At 37.7% G+C, this 25645-nt stretch overlaps 2 protein-coding genes across 2 annotated transcripts in view; both read left to right on the top strand.

The window, feature by feature from the left end:
- LOC115726807 (flavonoid 3'-monooxygenase CYP75B137-like) overlaps positions 1–25643 on the top strand; it is a 77317-nt gene extending 51674 nt beyond the window's left edge. The window contains exon 3 of the transcript XR_007199678.1: positions 25583–25643. The gene's annotated coding sequence lies outside the window, so the exon portion shown is untranslated. The remainder of the gene's footprint in view (positions 1–25582) is intronic.
- On the top strand, positions 21192–25643 carry LOC115726630 (flavonoid 3'-monooxygenase CYP75B137-like). Its single transcript, XM_030656590.2, has 4 exons — positions 21192–21259; positions 21298–21319; positions 23556–24654; positions 24846–25643. Exons 3-4 carry the CDS (start codon positions 23614–23616, stop codon positions 25476–25478), a joined length of 1674 nt encoding a protein of 557 aa, XP_030512450.1. The 5' UTR covers positions 21192–21259; positions 21298–21319; positions 23556–23613; the 3' UTR covers positions 25479–25643.
- Positions 25644–25645: the final 2 nt, after the last annotated feature.

The following is a 25645-nucleotide window of genomic DNA, read 5'->3' on the forward strand; positions in this document are numbered from 1 at the left end:
GAGTGGCACAAGTAAATTGGCACAGGTAATAACAACAATACTAGTTAATGGGCTAGTTGAGCTTAGGAGTTAATAAAAAAATTCTAGTTAGAAAGACCACGTCAAATAATAATAAAAAAATGCAGTTCTTAGTTTAGCTTTGGTTTGACTCAAAATTGAATAAGGGGATATGGACCATTAGCGACTTCGAGACTACTTGAACAGGATTAAAGACACGCTTCGTGTCCAATGGTCGAATTGATGGCCCGCATTGGAAATGTAGGATTTCTTATAGCTTTGATCGTGAGGGACTGCATTCCTTTAGATCAAAAGCGATAAGTCAAAAATGCATAATCACTTTAGGAAAACAACTAAACTAGTTAAGTACCGAAAGTGTGCTAATAGGAATATTAGCGTAAGCAAGTCCCCTATCTTAAAACTCTTGTTGCGTAGAGATCAAAATGATTCTCCCTTATTTTGATTAGGTTTTCTAATCAACCTCAAAAAAATGATTAGTGGGGAGCGCAGCTTAGTTGAAGATTCGCTAATAGCATTTAAAAATGAAGCTTGGAAGATGACAAGGGACAAATGAAGACAAGCACAACTATGTCTGGCAAATTTGGCGCTGAGGGCTGAGCCTGCAAACTCGGCGTTGAGGACTCCGACCCAGTTGGAGTCTTTGCTGCTTCTCTCCTCCATTTCTCTATTTGCAAGCAGAATTATTGCTCTGTCCTGTGGGAAAGCATAGGATTAACAAAAATATCAGCTAAGTGGAAAATTACCATATATATTCATGGCATCCAAACTAGTAATAAATGACTCACATTTTACAAAGAGATTTTCAATCTAATTCCTCCAATTTGATAGCTTCCGAGACATCAAAGCTAAATTTGCAAAACAATTTACAAATTGACATGAAAACGAGAAAGCAGGCATATTTTCATAACCGATAAGGGTTTAACTAGCAATCTACAGTTAAATCTCGTTGGGACATTTTTCAAATGAGTGAATCTTATCAGTTAGGGTTTTCATTTCTAAAAATGTCTGATCATACTATCATATTGTCGATTGAAAGATACTTTAAGACCGACCAAACTTGTGAGAAAACGATGTGGAGGATGAGGTGTTGGGATCACGCGGTCAATTACATTAGGAAGAAAGTCCGATGAAGATGCAAGTCAACATTGACTGCTACAGCAGAAGCCACGGGTATTTCTATAACCCCCACGTATATAGAATCAGGAGCCAAAGTACACGCTTCTTCCACTTAAATTGTACTTCAGTCTTGTAGGCCTACGCAGGCCAAGTAAGCTCTTGATAACGTGTAGAGTTCTTTTTTTCTTTTTTTTTCTGGTGTAAGCAACAGTTCATTCATTTCCAGGGAAACAACACGGTCCAACTACAATCAAGGCAAATCACAAACAATTTCAAAACAATATAAGTTTCAGATAACAAGATGAATCATCGGAACAAGGTTAGGGGCTCACACGCACAAAAAACAGATCTGTGTGACTTTTTCATATCAAAATTGGTGGCCAAGCATCGAATTCTCCTTCAGTAATGAACACATATCGAGATCTTCAACTGTTGCTACGACTTTATCTTTTGGTAGTGCATGCCTAGGTTCGGCGCGTGTTGAATTGTGAGAAAATATTTTACAGATGATAAGATTGACATCTATTGGATGACAACTTGTCATCGCATAGCCGGGTTTTGTTTGTGTACAAGTCGCTAGGTTCAACAATTGCTTTCATGCTCATGTATCATGCTCGCGTGCTTCAAGCTTTTATCACGATACTAGCGTTTGCTCGAGGGAGAGCATTGAATGCTTGTCGGTAGCTGCTTAATCACTCGCCGGTACTCTACATTTGTTGATTAAAAATGTAGTTAGATTTTTTGTCATGGGAAAAGGGTTTTTTTGGGACAAATATAACACAACATATTTATATTGTATTTATTTATTCATTTATTAACGAATTTAATAGTAAAATAACAGTAGACTAAGACAGCCAATAATTGATCAATAAGTTGAAGAGAGTAGAGTAATGCATTCTTCTCTTCTGGTGATAGATCGTTGTAGTCCACGACTTAAATAGCCAGAATAGCAACCTCCACAGGGGACGTCATTCTCTTCGTTGTACTCCATTTAGGGTTCGATTTCTTATTACTTTCTTCCTAATTGATTTCCCTCATCAATCAAGACATATGTGCAATTAAAAATGAAGTTGACTTGGCATTTTGCTCTTCCTAAAAGTTAAGGGTAAAAGTTTACTTCTTTTTTTCCCAAGCTCTCTCGTTAATGAAGTGCATTGATTAGTGGATACAATACAAGTTTATAATAATGTATATAGATTAAAAGAAATGCTGTTCGCGTTAACTATTACTCTTTCTTAAATTGATGGCATCCATGATCCAAAGGTGGACTTCTCTAGTATGGCAACCTAACCGGCATTAATACGACAATATAGTAACAATTACAAATATAAGAAACATTTAAAATATATATTTTTAAAATTTAAAATTTGAATGTGTAATTCTCCATTTTCAAAGTGCCTAAAATGTTATATCCGGTCTGAGTTGAATTGCTATTATTAAAATGTGTAGTTATCCATTTTCAAACTTATTGCATATATATAGGATTACATATATTACTCCCGATTGATTGTATTTCCTTCGTTATTTCAGATAGTCTCATGTAAAGTTTATAAATAGGCTTATGTAAATGATATCAATCATTAGACTCTCCCGTCTTTTCACCCTATTAATCCTCACTTTAGTATGTACAGGATACTACATTTTTCTGTCAACATAATTTTCAACTTGGTAGCAGAGGTATTGTTTTTTGAGGAAGCGCCCATCGAGTCTACTTAGCAACGGTAGACACACTGGACGCGTTTTTTCATGGTGGTCGCCATGACGCCAGCCTCATCGGCCGCATCGCTATCGGTTCTCAGCCAAGATCGAAGCATTTAGTTGTTGCTCGTCACATTTTCACTGCTCATTTCGAACCACCGACACCACGATCAGACTTGACGCCCTCATACGAACCAAAACATATAGCTTTGCCGCCAATGGACACCCCAATCCGCCACACGTGCCACCACGCGTCGCAGTGTCTCGAACCCAGGAGCCCATTGCTCTTCGGGAGTTTTGGCCACTTCCATCGCGTGTTTTGAAAAACAAACACCAACCCAAGCCTCGCCGAAGTTCGCCAACGCATCTTGTGAAGTTGCAGTGCGAAGCGTCCCAATGCGCCTTTGTGCAAGAGATCCATGCGCCTCCCTAGCGGCGCGCGCCTTCATGTGCCAGAACTTCACGTGTGTTGACGTCATATGCCACGTCATTTCTGATCGTTGACCCTTGACCTACCATCGACTGGCGTTGACTCGCCGTTGACCGGCATGGATTGACTGTTGACTAGTTCAGCTTAGATGAATTCCATCACATTTCTTTTCTGTTCAATTTTTTTAGCTCGATTTTGGGTTATTTTTTACTGGGGCTAAGGTTTTTGGCGTGTTGAGTCCATTTTTGGCCTTGTTTTCTCCATATTTGCTCTCCAGATACAAGTTTCCTCATATTTATTGTAGAACCTATTGTGTTCCACGCAATAAAGCGCCTGTGATGGATAAATTTTGTAAGCATTGTCACCAAAGCGGTCATGTGACATCACATTGCTATTGATTACGACCTAAGCAACCTACTGGGCCAAATAATCAACCTCGAAGTCGAGGTTCACCAGCACATCTATCTACCAATATTGCTACTGTTGAGGCTTCTTCCTACGGATTATCTGTCATTCTCTCACTAGAAGATCTTCATTCCATTCTTCAAGAATCTAGTACTTCTAGCTCCTTTGTCTCTTCTGCTATGTGTGTCGCTTCAGATATTTCATATTCATGATATTTTTATTTAGTTTGTTACAATCATATGACATCTAATTCTAATTCATTTCTGTCAAAATGCTTCCCTTTACAAGCACCTACTATTCGGACAACTGATAATTCTCTTATACAAGTCAGTCATAAAGGAAACATTCCCACATCAAAATTGTCCTTACCTACCACTTTTATAGCTCCCAAACTCTCTCTAAATTTGATTTCAATAGGACAATTATGTGAACGTAGCTTTTATGTTTACTTATCTTCTTATGGTTGTCAAGTACGAGGATCCACAGATGGGACAAAATATTGGAATTGGTTGTAGACTGGGATGCCTCTTTGAACTCTTTTCCTTAAACATTCCTAACACTTTTGCGGGTTGTGCTACCATAGTGTCATCTAAAACTTGGAATTCTCAGTTAGGCCACCCTTCTTCTTCTAGATTACAATATCTTAATGAATTTGTCTCTAATGCTCTCTTTGATCTTATTCACTCTAACATTTGTGGACCTTCTCCAACACCCACCATGGAGGCTCTTGTTATTTTGGCATTTTTGTTGATGATTTCTCTCATTATACTCGGCTTTATCTATGGAAAAATCTATTTGAGCTTACTCGTATTTATCGTGATTTTATTGCCATAATAAAAACTCAATTTTCTAAAAGTAATAAGGTTTTCATATGAATAATTCCGTATAATATCGAGACACATAATCTCTTAGAACTCTTTCCCAACTTGGTACTATTATTCATCGTTCACATCTAGGCACTTCCCAACAAAATGGTCGCACAAAACGTTAACATAGGCATATCTTAGATGTCACAAAAATTCTTTTAATCTCTGCATTTTGTCTAGGAATGTTGTGGGGGGTAGTTTGTATCACTACCATTTATACTGTCAATCGTACCCCGTCACCCGTCATAACCAACACTTCTCTTGAGATCTTATATGGGAAAATTCCCTACTATAGTTATTTTCGAGCATTTGGTAGTGCTTGTTTGTACACCATCTTCCAAATGAACATGCGAAACTAGAACCCATGCTCATTTAAAATGCTTCCTTGGTTATGCATTGAGCACAAGGTGTGTAGATGTGGGAACCCTATCTCTACCTTTTTTTTTAATGTCTCGTCATGTTTCATTTTAGGAACATAAGATGTTATCATCCATTCATCCCCGTGATCTTCGACTACTCATTTCCCCTTCTTTACCGATCCATTGATGGATTTAATCCCAGAAGATCCCGCACTACCGTTATGTGAATCTTCCTTTCCACAATTGTCTTCTGCTCATCATGATATAAGGCCATATAGCGATCCCACCATGGCAACCGCCGACGTATCTTCCCTAACCAAGGATCCTATGCCTAGAGCCATTTCATCTACTTTTGTTCATCATTCCACCAACGTAAGTCAACCTCATGCTCATCTTCATGATCATCATTGCTACTCTACCATTTCTTCTCTTCACGAACGTTGCACTTATTAAGAAGTCAGTACTAATCCTCTTTGGTAGCAAGCTATAGCAGATGGGTTGCATGCCTTAGAAAACTCTCATACATGGGATTTGGTTGATTTGCCTCCTAATAACTCTATTGTCGATTGTAAATGGGTGTATAAGATTAAAACCAAGATATATAGTGCTGTGGATTGCTATAAAAACTCAGCTAGTAGCAAAAGGCTTTACTCACGAGTACGACATTGATTATGATGAGACCTTTGTCCCTATTACTGCTCTTATTTATGTTCACAGTCTTCTTGCCGTTGCTGCTATTAAGTGTTGGCTTTTAGTTCAAATGAATATTAAAAATGCAATTAATAATGGATATCTTACTAATGAAGTTTATATTGTACCTCCTCCTGGATATACTCTATTAGGGCTAACAATGCAACCTAAAGATGTTGAATAGGTTGTTTGAGAACTATGAAAAACGTTTGCTGAATATAACAAGTTAAACTTCAAACATCGGCATAAATAGAATAGACAAATCAGCTGCGCGTGCTGCTATTTGACAATGGTGACAATTTCGAACATGTGATGCTATTAGTGAAGAGATAGATATTGTAAGAACATATATAATGGTTCGGCTTTATCCCCAAAACTATATTCACTCTTAATACTAATAGCTATAACAGGGCTGGGATCCATTGGTAATCTTTAAGATAAGTTACAATCACCAATTACCGTATTTCTCATAGATCGGACTATTAGGATCATGTACTGTTATCACTCTTGTACATTTGATTTTTCACCTGATTACAAATAGTATCATCACCCAGGCATTGACATCAAGAATAAACAATAGCTAACCAAAAGAAGAAGAAGAAGAGTCAAAGCACGTAGACAAGTTTTGTTTATTTCAACCCAACCTAATTACTTCCCTTGGACTCAATATATAGCCACCCATCCTTAGATGAATGTTTTCCATTGAAATCCTTAAGTAGTCATTAGTTCTACCGTTACTAGTAGCTGGATGTCGCCAAAAATCATCGGAATGGCTCTTTGACAGTGGTGGAAACATATTGTAGAAATCAGGTGCACGTGCTATTGTTTAACATATGATGATGATTACAATCAGGTGATGCTAATAGTGAAAGAAAAAAGAAGATTTACAAGCGGATACATTGTAGTCAACTTTATTTCCAAGCCTACATCAACTCTCAAGATTAACAACCTCAAGTGAAGCCGGATTGTACCAGTGTTTTGTTCAACAAATTACAATTGGCAAGCACCGATCTTATCAAACGATAGACCACAATATCTGAAATCAGCTGATGCTCTTACTTTTGTGCACTTGATCTTTTACACAATTACCATACGACAAGACTACACCAGTGATGATCTTTTGAAAGAATGAAACAATATCACCAAAGAAAGCAGTTCATAGCAAACACTTGAATTCTACATTATGTGTATGTAACATTTTGGCATAAAAGGTCTTCCATTATATAGCCATCTTCAATCTTCTCGTTGGAGATTCTTCAAAAGATTAAATAGCCGTTAAAGATTTGTGGGTTCTGCTATCCAAAAGATAGAAGCGCCCATAAAGCTTTTTCCCCGAACATTTTCAGGCTATCCAAAAAATAAGTCCTGCAGCTGCTATTCCGACACCGATCGCTCTAACATTTTTTATAAACGCATGCTCCTGTTCTCTTAGAGATTTCCTAATCTTTGATTGCACATTTCTACCTGATAATGGCTATAATCTTTTTCTCCAACAAACATCCTCACATGCTCATTGTTCAAACATCACCAACGACCCGATATTTTCAACATCATAAACATTGTCAGCAGCTGATCTTCAAGTACTTCCAATGTCAATTTCGACCCTACCAAGCTGTTCATCTTCATGGTCCTTCCAACCTTTATAAACATCATCATTCTAGACTTGTTCACTATCATTAGGTCCATCTACTGTTCAATCGATCTTTGTGCCTCCAAGCTATCATGAACATCCTCGTTTTTCTCGACTTATTCACCCTCGATCAAGGTCTTCGGATGTTCACATTATCTAAAGATCCTTCCAGCTTGTAGATATCTTCAATGCACAATATCTTGTTCACCTCAAAAATCAGCAACGATCCCTAGATATTGGTAGAGCACTCTAAATAGTGGCAAAACACTCCTCATATCAGAATCACCTAGTGTTGTTTATGACATTATATATATATATATATATATATATATATTCACTTGTGCCTATATTACTTGGTAATACTCAACCAATACACATATTAGTAGCTTTTGATTGTCTTTGTATTGTCAAAACAAAATAGGGAATTTTACAGCAATTATCACTTTAGTGATATTCTCAACAACTTCCCTTTTTTCTATTATGACAAAATAATTTTATGAATATGCAAATGTCTAACCACGCAATAAAGATATTGAATTGAGTGCGTGAAAAGTAGAACATATTTTCTTATCTTGCCAAAAATATAAATTTAATTAAAGGTAAAATAAGCATACAATGCAATCTCCAAATATCAAAATATTAAATGAATATAATGAGGAGATAGCAATTAGAAACATTATAAGCAAAGAATATAAATTATCGGCAGTTCATACTTCTACACGAGTCACTTAGTCACATGAGTTTCAAATAATAATGAACATTCATCATGTGAACTAATACTCCTCCAAATATACATGCATATTTATCTAACATCTTCTCTTTTCTGTAATAATAAAAAAGGTGCTAATAGTGTTAATTATATTCAGCTCATTTTTGCACAATCTTCATCATAAATATTAGGCATAACTTACAATTTTCATGAACGACATATTTGACATGCTCGGGCGAACAGAAAAAGATGTGGAATAAAGCTTGTGTTCGATAGATCAAAAATCATATGCATCAACAAATGTAAATGTCAAGAAATGTGGATGCACAAAACTATTGTAACTCTCTCCCTTCATCAAAAAACATGATATTGCCAAGAGATATAAAAATCTGTTCAACAAGTTCATATAATTTCAATAATTGGCATGGGTAGATTTCCATGCCTCAACATGATGATAATAAAAAAATAATAGAAGCAATCAGAATTCATGATGATATAAAATAAATGACGGATGAAAGCATTTATCATGAAATTCTATCTAAAGACAAGCATTGAGAGACAACATGTTAACAATTAGTATAAACAATTAACAAGAACATTATTGCTTCCTCTATCAAAGTGCTATCACATCTTAAGATCATCATCATCAGCATGAAGTATATCTTTTTTTCTTGCACATATTTTGATCTATCATCTTACCTCATGATCATCAATATCATTAAGTAATAAAATTTAATAGATATAGAAGATGGATTAACCAAGCTACATAGAATTTAGCAAGTTCTACTCATGCATTTACCTTTTCTTCCATCCTCAAAATGATAATCAAGATCTAGGTCAAAATCATCTCAAGTTCATCAAGACTTGCTCATATTTGATATTTGTTCTTCTTTAATATGCTGCTTCTTTGATATGATGGTTCTCCACTTTCTTTTGTATTTTTCTTCTTATTGCTCTTCATCCTTTTTTTTTTCCACCCTCTATTATTATGATAGATCTTGCAAGTAGCTTTCATTGGGGTTTAAAAATATTGTCATTCACAAGATATTCTGCGTCAGCTCCAGTTTCAACTTTCATTATTGTTGTCATGTTTTTTGTGCTGATTTCACTATTGATACTCCACTTTGAGTGCTGATATTGCTACTTTGAGGTGCTGAATAGAATGTTGTGCTTCTATATCTTTGTAACAACATCCACATCGTTGTTCACTCTTTGAAATTCGAGAATGAGACTTGAGTTCCACAATCAAGCTCATTTCGATTTCAATTTGCATAACCTCAACAAATTCTTACACAAATGATGTTAACAACATAATATCCCAAGTTATATATCATGTGTCTTTACTTTTGAATAAATAAGAGTAGCATCGATAAGCATTTCAAGCATTTCAATCAATAAATTACTAAACCTTTCATATGAATCATTCAAAATAATTTGATATAGCTCAAACATGTTGTGATCTAAATGTATAGACCGGAATTCTCAAACCTTGCGAAGTAGCACATTTTGTAGGATTGATACGAACAGATGTTGTTCCTCGGGAAATTTGCTATTGTCTGCGAAATTTTCTGATATTGACAACAATTGCCAGAGATAATTCTTTCCTTGAAATACTGCTAAACTTTCTCATTCTTATCGAGTTCAAATTCACTCTTCATGATAGTTGCAAATCTGTTACACAATAGCTCATTAGTATATTCAAAAATGATATCGTCAACAAAAATTGAATCAATAGAATAACATCGTCTTTTCTCCTCACAAACAAAATAGAGTCGATTTTGTCTTTCTCAAACCCATTATGAAAAAGTACTTAACCTTCATGTCATGCTCTTGGTGCTTGTTTGAGTGCATAAAGTATTTTTCTAAGTTGGTACATGTAGATGATCTTGTTCAGATTTTTGCATCGTTGCTCTGCAAACATTTGCTCTTTGAATCATCATCTGATCTTCACTCCTTTGCCACTATCTCCATGGATTTGGTATTTAGGATGACTTGATTTGTATCTCTAGTCCTTAAGAATCTATATTTGATTTGAAGAATCTGCATATGCTTGTTGTAGCTACTATTTGTTATCAACTAGTGTAGATATTTGCATGATTTCTTCTTTGTCATCGGCTTGTGCACCTTTCAAGTTGTCTTTGAACCTACCCAATATATTTTGCTAGAAGTTGAATGATCAAGAAACATACCTTTATAAGCCATTGGTTCGAACTTATCAAATTGTCATGAATATTCTCCACAATATGGCAATTGAAGCTAAATACATAAAAATCATGTCATGGTTACTTTCAACATCAAGGGATTTTCTTTTAGCATAAACAATCTCATATGCAATGGGAATATAACATATCACATTAGCATCATTAGCCAAAAAAGGGATGTTAACGTAAGTATTGTTTACGAGCATTACACATGCCAAGTCTTGCACTAAATGATGTAATGTCTTGCATTTATGACAAGAAAACATTGTAGATATGAATTATGTATGATCATAAACAACTCAACAAGTATCATCAAGAATCATCATAAATTTATCTAAAGAATTGCAATGCAAGTTAGAGGATAATCATGAAATTTTTTGTATATTTACCTAAGGTAGAAGTTTAACAAACATCATACCTTTAAATCTAATGATTATCCAAACTTACTTAATATCCTTCATTGATAGCATTCAAATAGGATCAGATTTAGTGATCTTCTATTGATAATCGGCAGTGCTGATATTTGCTTTTGGTAATATCCGAGTTGATTGTTTATATCAGTTGATTTCTAATCCGATTCGCTTGAAAATAATTTCTTTCTAGATTTTCTTTCTCTTTCTAAGCTTTGGATGCATGATATAAATGCCTTTAGATTTCTTCTTTTATTTTCAAGAATCTTTAGAGCTCTTGAATCAGAGACACCATATCCTCATCTTCATTATCGTTGTTGTCGTTGGAAAGGTGTTACCTTTACATGCAATAGACTTTTTACCTTTAGATTTTTCAGCTCATTGTTGCATTTGATTTAGTAAGGCATGAGAGTTCCATTAAGCTCATCCAATGTCAAGTGTCGAGACCTTTGAGCTTCACGGATAGACGATTTTTGCATGAACTCATTCTTGTGGTAATGCTCAAGGAGTCTTGCTTGCATGTTCCTCGTTTGTATATATATCTTGCCATGTTCAGCAATTCTTTTCATGATGTAGTTGTAGCCTATGATCCCAAATTTCTTTAAACATCACATAAGAAGAAATACTCATAAATATCATATAAGAAATGCACAACGTACAAAGTGAATAGCTTTAGGTAATTAGTGCAAGTCTTCTCTAGATTTCTTCACCAGTAGGAGCTGGTGGAGCTGATGGTTGCTCTTCTTTAACTGCTTGAATAGGTGATCTTGCTGATGTGTGAGTTGCTATTCCATGTTCAATCGCATGAACCATTTGCTTATCCATCACGACCATTGCATTTGTTGGGGATAAGTACAACACAAGTGTCACAACTTACATACAATGCTCACTTGAGTGCCATAACTTTTTTTTCGACCACTTAAGTGCCCTATGTGATGTCCCCGACCCAATCCTTTTGCCCATGATAGGAGGCGTGAGCTCTCCCACAGCTCTCGGCCCCTTAAATCCCTCCAAGAGTACTACAGCATATTGTCGTTTATTAACCGAGGTCGGCTAAGGGTCATGGAGCCGTGATGTTGCGGGGAAGGACATGTGGTGTCCCAAGTACACCATCCTCATAAATGTCCCCGATTTCATTTTTAATATTGTTAACATGTCACACACGGAAGTGTTTCCCATAAATCATTCTATAATTTAGAAAACCAATAAAGACATCCACCTGTTAATATTATGCTTCACTCTATTTATAATATTTATATACAAACTATTATGCTCCTCAATACATATATATCGTAGGCTTGGGTGACTACTTCGGCGATAATGGAACGCTCCCGAAAAGTTGCATTCGGGCTCCAAAAGCTCCTCTAAGCAAGCTAGTCGCCTAGGTTCCATACACCATCCTTCTCCGTACTATCAATTCCTCCTCAAAAAGGACTTTACCTTCATATTGCCTTTCATTCCACAAATGGCCACTCACCACCCGAAAACCCGATGGGCTCACGAAGTCGGGAGGTGGCCCTATGAGATTGCCATTGAGTACGAGGTACCAAGCAATACACTTATGTGGAACATAGCTAGGCAAGACTTCACTCACCCATAAAGTAGTCATATAACGCCTACAAGTTATCTCGAGTTTCACATCCACGACATCGACACAAGAAACTTCCACAGACATAATAATACCAAAACGAGAAGGAGGACTAGCCATTACTTGCAAATCTGAAAAGATAAGGAGTGAGATGCAATTATCTCGGTAAGTGGGTATCTAAACTAAATATAGGAGGCTAGCTAACAACATATTTTATAATGCAAGCAACTATAAACATGTGTGAACCGTTTCCAGTTTCGTATCACATTCGCTTGGCATCTCCACTTTTTGTATCATGTCGCGCACATTTTAAGGGCCTCTCACCCTTGCGGATGAGGCATGTAAGCATATCAAATCATATCATATCATGTCATGTGGATCCATCCTTTTCATATATGTGCGAGGCCCTCTCATCCTTGCGGATGAGGCACGTAGCATATCATATCATGTTGTCTCACTACCAAAGGTAGCAAGAACAAGGAGAGCATGCATCATAACGGTCTAAGGTTCTAGAGGTGGCCCCCACGAGACTCACGTCGTCGTGTGGCACTTAGTCCTTGAACAACATATCATATAAATTTTCATGCAAGCATTAAAATAGGATTAGCTCCATGCCTTATGTAAAGGTTAGATATCACTTACCTCTAGTAGATGAACGTAGAAAATAAAAAGGAATGATCGGTTGTCTTGTGCATGTGTGGTGTCCCTAGATGCGATCCCGCGGCGTCGGCTTGCGACGGTGAGTGCGACGTCGGCTTGCGACGGTGAGGGCGACGGCTCAAAGTGGTCTAGAGGGATGAGAGAGTGAGAGAGATGGCATGAGAGAGGGAGAGGAGAGGGAGCACCGAAAATTTGAGGGGCCAAAGTGAGGTGAAGTTGTCTTGTGATTCCTTTTATAGTGTTGTTTTTCATTTATTTTATTTATTTACTTCTTACTTGATGATCAAGTTTAACCATGACAAGCTTAGGTGTCTTGTTTTTATCTTTGTCATCTTTAATCATTAGCTTTTCTAATTTTTCTAAGAGTTTGCCACATTGACATCCTAGGTCCTTAGGTTGTAGAACCTAGTATTACAATTGTCATTTATCTAATTTGCCACATTTTCTATTTAATTGGAATCATTAATTAGCTAGTCTCTGTGTCAAGCACTTACATATTCCACCTAGCTACTATATGAAGCTATATTCCTAGATTTGATTATGTGCCTTGTATACTCTAGGCATCTAAGATAATCATTGCTCTTCATTTATTTAAAATTTGCCACTTGGCCTTAAGCATTTATTTTTTTTTATGATTATTCTATGGTAGACTAGGATTTTAGACATGCTTACAAGGCATTTTTTTCTAGAAGCCTTGTCTTGCTCTCCAAGCTTTACCATTTCTAGAAGTCTGGACTTGCTCTTCAAGTCTTATTAAGTCTCCCATTTTTGTTGTGCTATTTAAAACAAGATAAATTCCTTTAATGACCTTTTTCCTCATACACGCCTATTCTAGGGCATTTTGCATTATTTTTATTTTTATTTTTCTTATTTAAGTCTACTAATAAATTCTTTTGTCTTTTCTAAATTAATAATTGGCTTAGAATATTCTAGCGATGCCATTAGAAATTGCCACATAGCTATTCTAGGATAAACTAGGCTATTTTCCTTGCTCTTCAAGTCAAGAATTAAACATTTTTATTTTTATTACTTTTCTTGTTTCTCAAGCCAAAAATTATATTTTTATTTTTATTTTATTATATGCTTGACTTGTTCTCCAAGTTGGACTCATCTTATTCACTTTCCACGTGTCGTTCTCTTGTTCCAACTTGTTTTCTAAGCCTATTTTGTCTCTATGTGCGAGCTTGCTCTCCAAGTCATGTATATATATATATATATATATATATATATATATTATTTGACTTGCTTGAGAATATTCTAGATCCCCTTTCTTGTTTCCCAAGCTAATCTTATAGAAAATTTATACCATTTTATGATGCCACGTGTCTCACTTTTAACTAATCATTTAGCTTTTCTATAGTTCTATAATATATCATCTCTTTTCCTCTATAGTTCACACGCCTACTTTATGAAGTTTACCTGTCTTATTTTATTTTGTATTAAAATAGAAATTTAACACAAAAATCTTAGTACCTCTTGGTGTCGCCTTATTCGAGAAGATTCCTCGGCTTTCTTTCTTATTCTATAAATGCCAAACACAACTAATGCTAATGGCAATTTGAGCATTCTATCTAAATGGACAAGGTCGTCTAATAATTGGCCTTTTAACCATCTCTCTAAGATTTGGAACTGCCACTTTTCAACCATTAGAATATCTAGGAACTATCGACTTTAGGCATCTAATCAAGCTACTGGTCCGATTGTCCATTCTGCCGAGCAAAGTCGGCTCATGGGTGAGCACATCTAGAGGCGCAGGCAAATCCATAGCTTATTACGCTCAAGGACGTGTCTGGTTGCTTATCGAATCGAGAGCCACCTCAATTTTCTCAATTTAGGGTTGGAATCACCCGTTTCTAAACCGATGGTACAATCGAACACTATCGAGATCAACTCTCATGACCAATTCAAATTGATGTAGAATTGGTTCATCTCGATCCGTAGTCTTCTAATAACATGTCATAATGTCCAGGGTGATCAGTCCTTGACTAGTGCATGGTTGGTACGGGGTTCTAGTACGAATCGACCCTCTTTGAACTCGTGGGTAACTTGGTTATCGATCAATGTTAGCTCGCAAAATCGCACCATGGATCAATCCCTGGCTAGCTACAAGGTGATCCTATGGTTGATTCATAGCTGAACGAGACCAATCACAATTGGTCCATACTTGATCTAAGGTCATCACACAGTCGAACCTCATTCAACAGCATAGCCGATTGACATACTAAGCCACGATCCTTATCGAAGGCGATCTCTATTCTTTTGGTGGTCTGTCTTAACTCTTGCCTGTTATTTGTAAATAGACCGAGTCCTAAGCTTAGATTGGCCCTAAGTTTTGGCATGTCACGCCATAACTTCTAAAAAATATTCACTTGAGTGCCATAACTTTCAATAGATCACTTAAGTGCCAATTTGTGTTTTAAAACATTCACTCAAGTGTCATAAATCCGACGTGGCATAACATTGGTGTTGAACTTTTTTAAAAAGTTATGGCACTCAAGTAATACGATTGAATAGTTATATAGCACTCAAGTGATCGATAAAAAAAGTTCCGCCACTAAAGTGAGCGAAGTACATAAGTTATAGCACTCAAGTGAGCGCCGAAAATTATTTCACTTATGGTGTTCTTATCCCCATTTGTTGCATCTTTCATTTATGTGCTAATTGTCCGAGCACATTGGCTAGCTAGAAATCTAGTTGTCTTTCCTCTCAATTATAGAAAGATCATGTGGAGTGAGAAATGAACAAGGCGATCTTAGCATTCCAAGATAGAACAAATTCATTTGTTCGGAAGAATCCATATAAGCATCATTGCTAGAAAGTAAGATAGTTCATTAGGATTGAGATCATCTTCTGTCCAAATAACATAATACAAATAATTATAAAATTCTTTGAAAGCCAAGGGGAGTATGTAATATTTGAAAATATTAAGATCCTTTAGTAAAATGAAAACCTGGAAAACTTTGATTTAAAACATGGAAATCCTTTAAGGCAATGAAGTAATTCCATAAATATTTAGATTGTCAACAAGCAAAAATTTGCAAAAACACCTCTTGTAAAGTTAGCTATAACAAGATCTTTATGCTTAAAAGAATACACTTCAAATAACAAGCAACGAGCCTTTGATATCAATTATTAGGGCTAACAATACAAACTTAAGGGGGGGCGAATAGGTTGTTTGAGAAATTTATGAAAAACATTTGCGGAATATAGCGTTCAACTTCAAACATCGGCAGTTGTGCATGCTGTTGTTTGACATATGGTAATGATTACGAACATGTGGTGCTAATAGTGCGGAGATAGAATATTTGCAATCAGTTATGTAGTGGTCGGACTTTATCCCTAAGCCTACATCTCTCTCAAGACCGACAGCCTCAAGTTGAGCTGGATTGCATTGTTAATCTTCTCAACAAGTTACAATTGACACGCATTGATCCTATCAAGCGATAAATCACACTATCAAGACTCGGTTGTTGCTCTTGCTCTTGTACACTTAATCTTCCATGAGTACCATACGGTAAGACCATCCCAATGTAGATCTTTCGAGAGAACGAAACAATATCAACAAAGAAAGCAGCTCACAGCAAATATTTTGGATTGTCTCTCTAACATTTTGGTCTAGATTGTCTTCCATTAAATAGCCATCTTCGATCTTCCCATTGGAGATGCTTTAGAAGATCAACAAACCATTAAAGATCCGTTGATGCTACTATCTAGAAGATAGAACCATCCATGAAACTCTTTTCCCTGAACATTTACAAGCCATCCAAAAATAAATACTTCGTGACATTTGTGACAAACGCCTGCTCATGTTCCCCGAGAGACTTCCCGATCTTTCGTTGCACATTTTTACTTGAAAATGGATGTAATCATTTTCTCCAACAAACATCCTCACATGCTTGTTGTTCAAACATCACCAATGACCTAGTATCAACATCATCATAAACATCGTCATCAACTAACATTGAGGTCTTTCCAAGCATATTGGCGATTTCGACTATGCCAAACTATTTATCTTCATGGTCCTTTCAAGCTTTATCAAACATCATCGTTCTAGGCTTGTTCACCACCATTAGGTCCATCCACAGTTCACCAAATCTTTGTACCTCCAAGCTATCACGAATATCTCCGTTCTTCTCGACTTGTTCACCCTCTATCAAGGTTTCTTCTAAATGTTCACCTTATCTAAAAATCTTTCAGCTTGTAGATATCTTTAACACCCAATATCTTGTTCACCTCGGATATCCGCCAAGATCCCTAGATATCGGCAGAGCAATCTAAACAATGGTAGAGCACTCCTCATATTAGCATCACCTGGTATTGTTTATGATATCATCTGCATATCGGCTTGTGCATATACACAATAGTAGTTTTTGATTGTCTTTGACATCATCAAAACAACATAGGGGATTTTTCAACAATCACCACATTGGTGATATTCCCAACATAATTCTCATTCATTTAACAAGTTTGTCTTACAATTAAGAGCTCTCCTCTATTCATAGAGGAACTTAGATATAGGAGATAGATGAAACATAAAAGAGATATGAGAATTCAAAAATACTAAAGATATGAGAACTATAAAATAATTAAAGGCCTAGTAACTAGAAAATGTATTGATGACATGGAGACTTGTAATCCTCACTCTTCAACCTTTCGGTTCATACTCCAAAGTTTGTCCACCAAACTAGACCAACAAATATATATCTTGGGAGATCATATAATAACCAATGAAATGGTTTAGAATGGCCTCCCATCGATATGTCTTGTAATCGGCAACTAATCTGGTGAATTGGTAACTTACTTAGCAAGGGAAGAAACTATACTTATTTAATCAACAACTTGGTCGATAGTCTTCATGCCAACATCTTCATTCTCGACCCAACGTAGCAAGTCATAACTAATAACTACTTTGGCTTGAATGAACATTGATGTAACTGGATTGGTCAAAGAGAACAAGTTGGAACTTGAGGATTGTTCCAATGATTTGAATGCTCCTGAATCACTCCGTACTCTCACCTCAATTTATGTATGAGTTTTTCCAGATTGTGTTAAGTATGGACATTTTTTAGTAATAGGAGTCGGTTCGGTAGGGTCGGGTCGGGTCTAGGTTTGGCCGGATGTGAGTCACTAAATTTGTATTGCATGAAAATGGGTCAAAATGAGTTAAAGGCATCGGACAATTTTCGATTCAACCTTCGATCCACTCGTTTGATGAGTCTACTTGCAAGAGAGATGTGCATTTTACTAGGCAAACAATAGGACCGTAAAGTATGGTGCTTGGTTCCTAGTAGAACTGTACATTATGGTGCATTTCACAAGGAAAATTTTGTTCATCGACCCCCAAAAAGAAATTGTATGTGTGTGTCTATATATATATATATATATATATATATATATATGTATATATTAACAAAAAGGACGTGAGCCAAAATAAGTATAGCAATATTCTTAACATGGTCCCTAAAATTGTTAAGCGCCACGTATATGGTTAAAAACTCTTAGAATTATTTTGGCTTAGATAAAATTGCAGACAGAGAAATTAATTCGTTTAAAAAACAGGTGGCGAATGCTTGGAATGTGTATAGTGCGTTTCGTTTTTACAATTGATTTTTTATACAGAGAAAATTAGGGTGTATACATTATTTTGTGATTTTCTTGGTTAAGCATGAACCTTCATGACCTAATCTTGTTTTCGGGTGCACACTGCAATAAGATGTGTGAGAAATAGGTGTATAAAGAGGATATTAATCATGTAAATAGACAATGTGAAATACTTTAATGCAAGCCGGATTAGGAACAAGCCGGATGCATACCTTTTTTTGGAATAGTGTGTCCATCGACTTATGGCAAGACCGCGAATTTGTGTGAACCGGCCTGTTACGCAATCTACACCAGAATTTTCTTGCGCCAGATACAAACAATGCCGAGGCTTGTCTTGAGCCCACAAAACTCGGACCAACTTCAATCTCTCATTCACACCCTAAAGCATAAATTGATTCTCTCTCTCAATTGTTCATAGGGAGATATAGTGCTTATTGCTACAGCTGCAATGGCAAATGAAGAGTCGTGACCTAAAAAGCGAGACAATATTTCTTAAGTTTTAGTTTCTAGGAAGATATCTCTCAACATATTCAACATAACTGACTAAAAGATGTTGTTTATTCGAGCAAAATTCTATACTTTAGTTAGATAGATTTGTCTTTGATTTCGGATCACGTCTCTAATTCCGTATTGCTTAAATTTGAGTTGTCACTTTTGTAATCTAGCTAGTCTCACCAAAACCTCAAAGTAGTAGTACAAAATTTAAAGCCGTGCAGATGAGGTGATCAATGACTAGAGCAAATAATTTGTGCCAGTGATAGGTTCGAGTGATGACATTTATGACATTTATGCATAGTGTTGTCGTAGTGTTAAATATGTCTTGAATTTTATGTACCCGGTCCGGTTTATCACCCGACTCGACATATTTTTTGTGCGGCCCAAAACTGGAGAAAAAATTGAGATTTAGTTTGTCACACGGAGAGTTGGGCCAATAGGCCCAACTCGGAGCAAGCAAACAAATCTCTATTGCAGTGCAAATAGATTTGTATGGGGGTTTGAGGGCAACGCCCCCGAGAAAAATTTTTGGGCTCTTTTTTGTCTTGCGGCTAGGGTTTCTTTTCAAATTGTATTGAGGATTTTCCTTATGTGAGAGATCATTGAGCCGTGTACTTTTGTTCGGTCGATATGACCGACTTCTATAATCTATACTCTCTTTAATTATAGTAGAATCTTGTTTTGTCTCGCCCGTGGACGTAGATCACCTTGATCGAATCACGTAAATTCTTGTGTTACGTATTCGCTTTCGCATTTGTTTCAACACGTAGTCATGTAATTCGTCGGATATAATTAGGATAATTGTTTACGATATTTATCTATGTTAGAAATAGATATGATATTTTTGTCCACTCCCTATATCCGTCAAGCTCGCCTTTCATTGTGCATATCTTTGATTGATATATTATCTTAGATAGTCATTTAATGAAGTTTATAAATTGACTCATTTATTCATCTTCAAAAATACCTCGAGATTAATAGAAATCGGCCCATTCTATTTTTTGTATTATTCTCCTCTTAGTATCACAGCCACGAATCTAAGGAAAACCTAAGTGCAAACTTGTTCACCCCAAGACAACACCGTGCATACTTGACTCCATCCATCTTGATGTACAATAGTGTTCAACCAAGTGCATGCATCGCCTTGGGGAAGCACCCAGTCAAAATATATTCTTTCACGTTGCTTCATAATGGGTCCTACATGCTCTCTGTACACATATGATGTCCCTTCACTATTAAGCTTTGGATTGGACATTCTAATATGATATAAGAGATAGTGCTATCCCTTTCAGCTATATGCATCCACCTCCCATCAGCCATATTCATTATCATCTTTATATAGAGGGGGTCTCTCTTTACTTATCCTTTTGTCATGTTGAAATATTAACATTGCTTGATAATTGGTCATATATACGCTTTATATACATATGATCTCCTTTCAATTACCAGTTTAAGCGAGTTAGACTTTCTCACATAATTGATTATGTTGGCATTCATATATTATAATGTTTTAGCACTAATATAAAATGAGACACGCCTTGGGAAATCTAATGTAACAAGTACTAAGCGGAATATATTTCATGAAGTCGCATGATCTAGTATGTACTTTTCTTTTCTTTTTTTGGTTTAATTAGGTGTAATCTTGGTAAGAAATCTCCCCCATGGTGTTTAAAGAAGCCCCTTTCCGAGGAAATAATTTCGTGGTCAACAATAAACCGTCACTTTTTAAACAATGACAACATCGTCCTTCTTGTATTTCTCTTAGGGGTTTGCCAGCATAATAGTGGAGTAACATCATGTGTGGGCCACAAATTCTTGAAGGAATGAACCCAACAATAATTTCTAATTATTTCCTTTTTTTTTGTGATAAAAAACAGACCGTTAATCTCACTATGATATAAGATAGACTAATCAAAATGGGTCCAAAACCCATTTGTATAACCTACAAACATTTAAATGGGTCATAACTATTGACATCTAATTTTGGCAATCCCATATTTTATTTTCTTCGTAAAATAAAATATGCCTAAGTAGTTAATTGTGCATCCTTTATTTATTTTATTGCAAAATAGAAATTTTTTTAATATAAAAAAAAAATTGGACCGGGTCAACCCTAACCCATGCGGGCCAGGGCTTTTTTTCCCACAAAGCTTGGCCCATTTCCCTTTATTTTCCGGTCAGCCCGTCTCTCTCTTTTCACACTCTCTCACTCCATTCTCTCTGATGACCACACAAAAAAAAAACTTGGAAGGATAAGTTGAGAATTAGAGGTATTTTCTTTGTGTATGAAAGAGAGCTCGTGCTCCGTCGACCACGAAGCAGGCCGAGAGCCTTGCCATTCCCCCATCGTTTCACACTATCGGTGAACTTCGGCCACCAACCTGCCGTTGCGACCACCACCGTCGCGGCTCCTTGCACCGCGCACAGCTACCCATCAGACCAGGTACATACGCTTCCCCGGTGACGCTGTTTTGCTTAAACCGACGAGTCGGGCCTCACTGAAATATACCTCTCTTGTTGCTTTTCGTGCTCTGTGGTCCTTGTTTGCTGGCCGTTTCGGTGTTGGCATGGCCAAACGTTTTCGACTAGCGACGGGTGTCGTCCAACTATCGGTTTTTGGTTGTTCTGGGTTTTGAGTCTTAAGCTAGTGGCGTCCGGTCGAGGCGGCTGAGGTGGCCGGTTAGAGGTTGTTTGCAGGGAGTCAAGTCTGTGTCGCACCTTGCTGATCAGTCGTTGGTCATTCGGACTCTCGGTGAAGTTCATCTCGGCTTCGAGGAGGTCGGGCCGATCATTACAGGCAGTCTGATGTCTGACGGAGCTGACTGTCGGTCCGGCGCTGGGGCTTCTTGGCTGGTCTGTAGGCAACAGCAAGAGGGCAGAGGGGCAGGGATCTCCCGACATTTGTCGTGAGAACGTCTGTGCGGGGAGCTGCGCAAGGAGGACAATGAGCGGGAAAACGGTCGAGGCCCCGAAGGCCTGGGCCCTGTTCTGATTGGGTCGGGTTTAAGGACCGAACCCATGTCCCTTTTTTATATAATAAAAATGATAAAACAAATAGAAAATTCCCAAAAATTTTAGAAAATTCCAGATATTTGTTTAACGTTATGAAAGGCATTTAGCTGGTTTCGATTCTATTTTGAGTGCACCCGCAAAGTCTGGTGCTTGACTCCCTTAATTTGTTGTTTCGTTTGATCCTCTTCCAGTTCCGGTCTTTTTCCTCCAGCTTTTGGTTCAATATTATTATGATCGCCTATCATTTTTTTCTTTTTTTTTTTGTTCTTTTCGAGTGCGCAACGAATGTAAATGGTCATTTTGCTGATGGGTGGAATCGTCCTATCTCGTAAACTCGAATCTGTTTGGAAGATGTTGAATGAAAAGGAAATATCAATGTTCTTTGTTCCAGCAGTGTCCCCGAATTGATGATGGCTTTTGAAAGTAGAGCAGAGTGTCCGATATGATTGTTGTGCTTCCGGAGATTAACTCCAATAAACTTTCTAGATCCACAGCAACTTTTCTATGGTGGAAAGAAAAGTTAAAGAGATTATTATGTACAAGTCCTCTCTTGAAGCCAGGTTATGGGCTCGCTAGAAAGTCCCAAGAGGCCGACGGTTTATGGTTGTAGTAATGCACTGGCTTTTCTTTATCAACTGATAATCACTCTCTCTGATTAAAAATGATTATATGGATGTTGAAGCTGCTTTTCTTAAGTTTTCTTGGTGAAATTGGCAAGTTCTCAAGTACCCTGGAACCGGACCCGTAACATGTGACAAGGTAGGTTTCAAGTTTCGGGGTATACAAGATAGGTTTTAGGTGCCGAAAAATGAGGAATCAGTACTAGCGGGTAGGTTTTAAGTTCTAAGCAAAATCTACCCATAACCTGAAACCGGTCACCCCTAAGGACTATTTATGACCCGGCCTATCCATTTGACAAGTCTAGTATAAGGACAGTCACATAATCATTATTTATTTTTCTTATCCTAAGTCGATTCTTTAATCATCTAAAATATTTTTTGCCTTTCCAAACCTACTCAACGCTTCGTGCCAAATCCACCCCCAGCAGGGGAAAATCAGATCCCTGTTTTTTACGAAGCATGTAAATATCGAATTTATGAAGTTGACAGTGTAACAGTATAACGATGCAATCTCAACCACAAATATTATGAATGGTAAAAAATATATAGCAATCATGGCGAGACCCATCTCTAATCTTATGCCTAACATTCTACCGTTATACTACCATAGTGTTATACGAGCAAGACTCGTTATTTTGTTGCCAGCATGCTTTGCTCGGAGATTGCACGTTTCTCATCTGATTAATTTATTATTTGCATCTACTGATAAAAATAAGCTTTGAACAGTAACTTCCTAGTCATGTCAATAAGTTACTAACCTCATACAAATTCCTGGTAACTTACCATTAAGTTGCAGAAATGATTAGTTACCTTCAAACTTGTCGTTTTTTTTCTTTTTTCATTTTAATATGGGACAATAAGTTTAACATAGAAAATCCCATTGTAAATGAAATCTTACTTATCATGTAAACAAGTGGTTATTCATAGATTAAAGTCGAATTGCTTGTAGAAAGTTGCTGATTACATGAAATGTTATTGAATACATACAATAACTGTTGAGTTGGTATGTCAGTGTATCTAACTAGAACGGTTGACTTTCCTTGACAGTCTTTCCTGTAGCATCTATCAGAGACCAAACCGTCCCTAGAAAGACCATCAGCGTTTGATGCAATTCCTCATTCTTGCTCCACCAGTCCTCTTCCCGTTGTCACAAGCTGAAATGTCAAACGGAGACTCCAACGGCCCCTGGCCGTGGTCGTGGCATGCTAAAGAAGCGAATGATGCAATTCCTAGAGCTACTACAACACTGCTTGTCATAGCAATCGCAGCTCTTAGCTTTTTATTTTTGTTCAGGAGAAGGAAAAACGTGACCCCTCCAATGCCACCGGGGCCCCGAGGCTTGCCGTTCCTCGGGTACCTCCCATTCCTAGGGACTGATCTCCACCGGAAATTTGCCGAGTTGGCTGAGATCTACGGCCCCATCTACAAACTCCAGCTCGGAGGCAAGTTATATATCGTGGTCAACTCCGCGTCACTGGCCAAAGAGATCGTGCGGGACCAGGACATGACGTTCGCCAATCGGGACCCGAACATTGCCACTACCATTGCGACATATGGCGCAAGGGATATTGCCTTCTCAAGCCAGGGGCCTTATTGGAGGAATCTCCGCAAACTGTTCGTGCGGCAGATGATGAGCAACGCGAGTCTTGATATGTGTTATGATTTGAGAAGGCAGGAGGTCAGGAAAGTTTTGAGCGATCTGTACAAAAAATCCGGGTTGCCAGTGGATATCGGCAAGTGGACCTTTGTAATCTTGATTAACACAGTGATGGCAATGATGTGGGGAGGGACGCTCAAGGGAGAGAAGCGCGAAGCCATGGGGGCTGAGTTCCAAAAGATGGCGAGCAAATTGATGGAGCTCTTAGGTACTCCGAATGTTTCGGACTTTTTCCCAGCACTTGCTTGGCTTGACCTGCAAGGCGTGGAAAGGGACATGAAAAGGGTGCATCACTGGCTTGATGCTTTTATTCAGTCTGTTGTCGAATGTGCCACCCAAGGAAGAACAAATGAAATGTTCGAGCAGAAGGAAGGAGAGTCTAAAACCAATGAACAGAAAAAGGACTTTTTGCAGATTTTCCTGGACTTGGAGACTGAAGATGACCAGTCTCCAATGGACAAGAATGAAGCACTCAAAGCCATTCTGAGGGTAAGTTTATTAAGCTACCTGACTAGTTCTTACGTAGAAGTTCCTTAAAGACTTGCCTTCATATAGACTTGTTACATGACTTACTTTTTATTTCCATAAGAAAAATCTAGTTTTTCATGAACGAGTCATGTAACAATACATAAAGGCAAGTCTTGTAACAATATATATAAGGCAATTCTTGTGTGGAATAGGACATCATACTTGGCGGAACCGATACGACTTCAACAATGGTCGAGTGGGTGATGGCAGAGTTGCTGCAGAACCGAAATGTGATGAGCAAAGTAGTCCATGAATTGACAGATATCGTGGGGGAGGATGAGATGGTCGAAGAGCACCACTTGCCCAAATTAAAGTACCTCAACGCCGTCATCAAGGAGGCATTCCGCTTGCACCCAGCGCTGCCCTTATTAATTCCTAGGACACCACATGCTTCCTGTGCCGTCGGGGGTTACACAATACCGAAAGGCAGCAACATATTCCTGAACATGGGTTATATCCACAAGGACCCCAAGAATTGGGACAAACCGTCGGAGTTTCGACCCGAGAGGTTCTCGGAAGATCCCAGCAAGTATGATCTCTCGGGTAACAACTTCACGTACATGCCTTTCGGTTCCGGTCGGAGGATATGTGCGGGGCTTCCGCTGGCAGAGAGGATTTTAGCATATGTCTTGGCCTCTCTTTTACATTCATTCGAGTGGGAACTACCGCGAGGGGCAGAGCTGGAGCTGTCGGACAAATTTGGGATAGTGGTCAAGAAAACGAATCCCCTGGTTGCCATTCCCAGACCGAGATTGTCTACTCCGGAGCTATACATGGCCAGATAGATCCTTCACAAGACTCTCCATTTCAGTGCTATTTTGAAATAAAAGTATCCTGCCGGTATATTTCTGATACGACAAAGAATTTCTATTATCTGTTGGTTCTTCAGGTCAATTAGGCCAGAAGATGAAAATCATATGTTTTAAGAGCAAAACGGTTCGGGTCTTGCATA

This window comes from Rhodamnia argentea, chromosome 9 (genome assembly GCF_020921035.1).
Source record: "Rhodamnia argentea isolate NSW1041297 chromosome 9, ASM2092103v1, whole genome shotgun sequence".
NCBI classification, from domain to species: domain Eukaryota; kingdom Viridiplantae; phylum Streptophyta; class Magnoliopsida; order Myrtales; family Myrtaceae; genus Rhodamnia; species Rhodamnia argentea.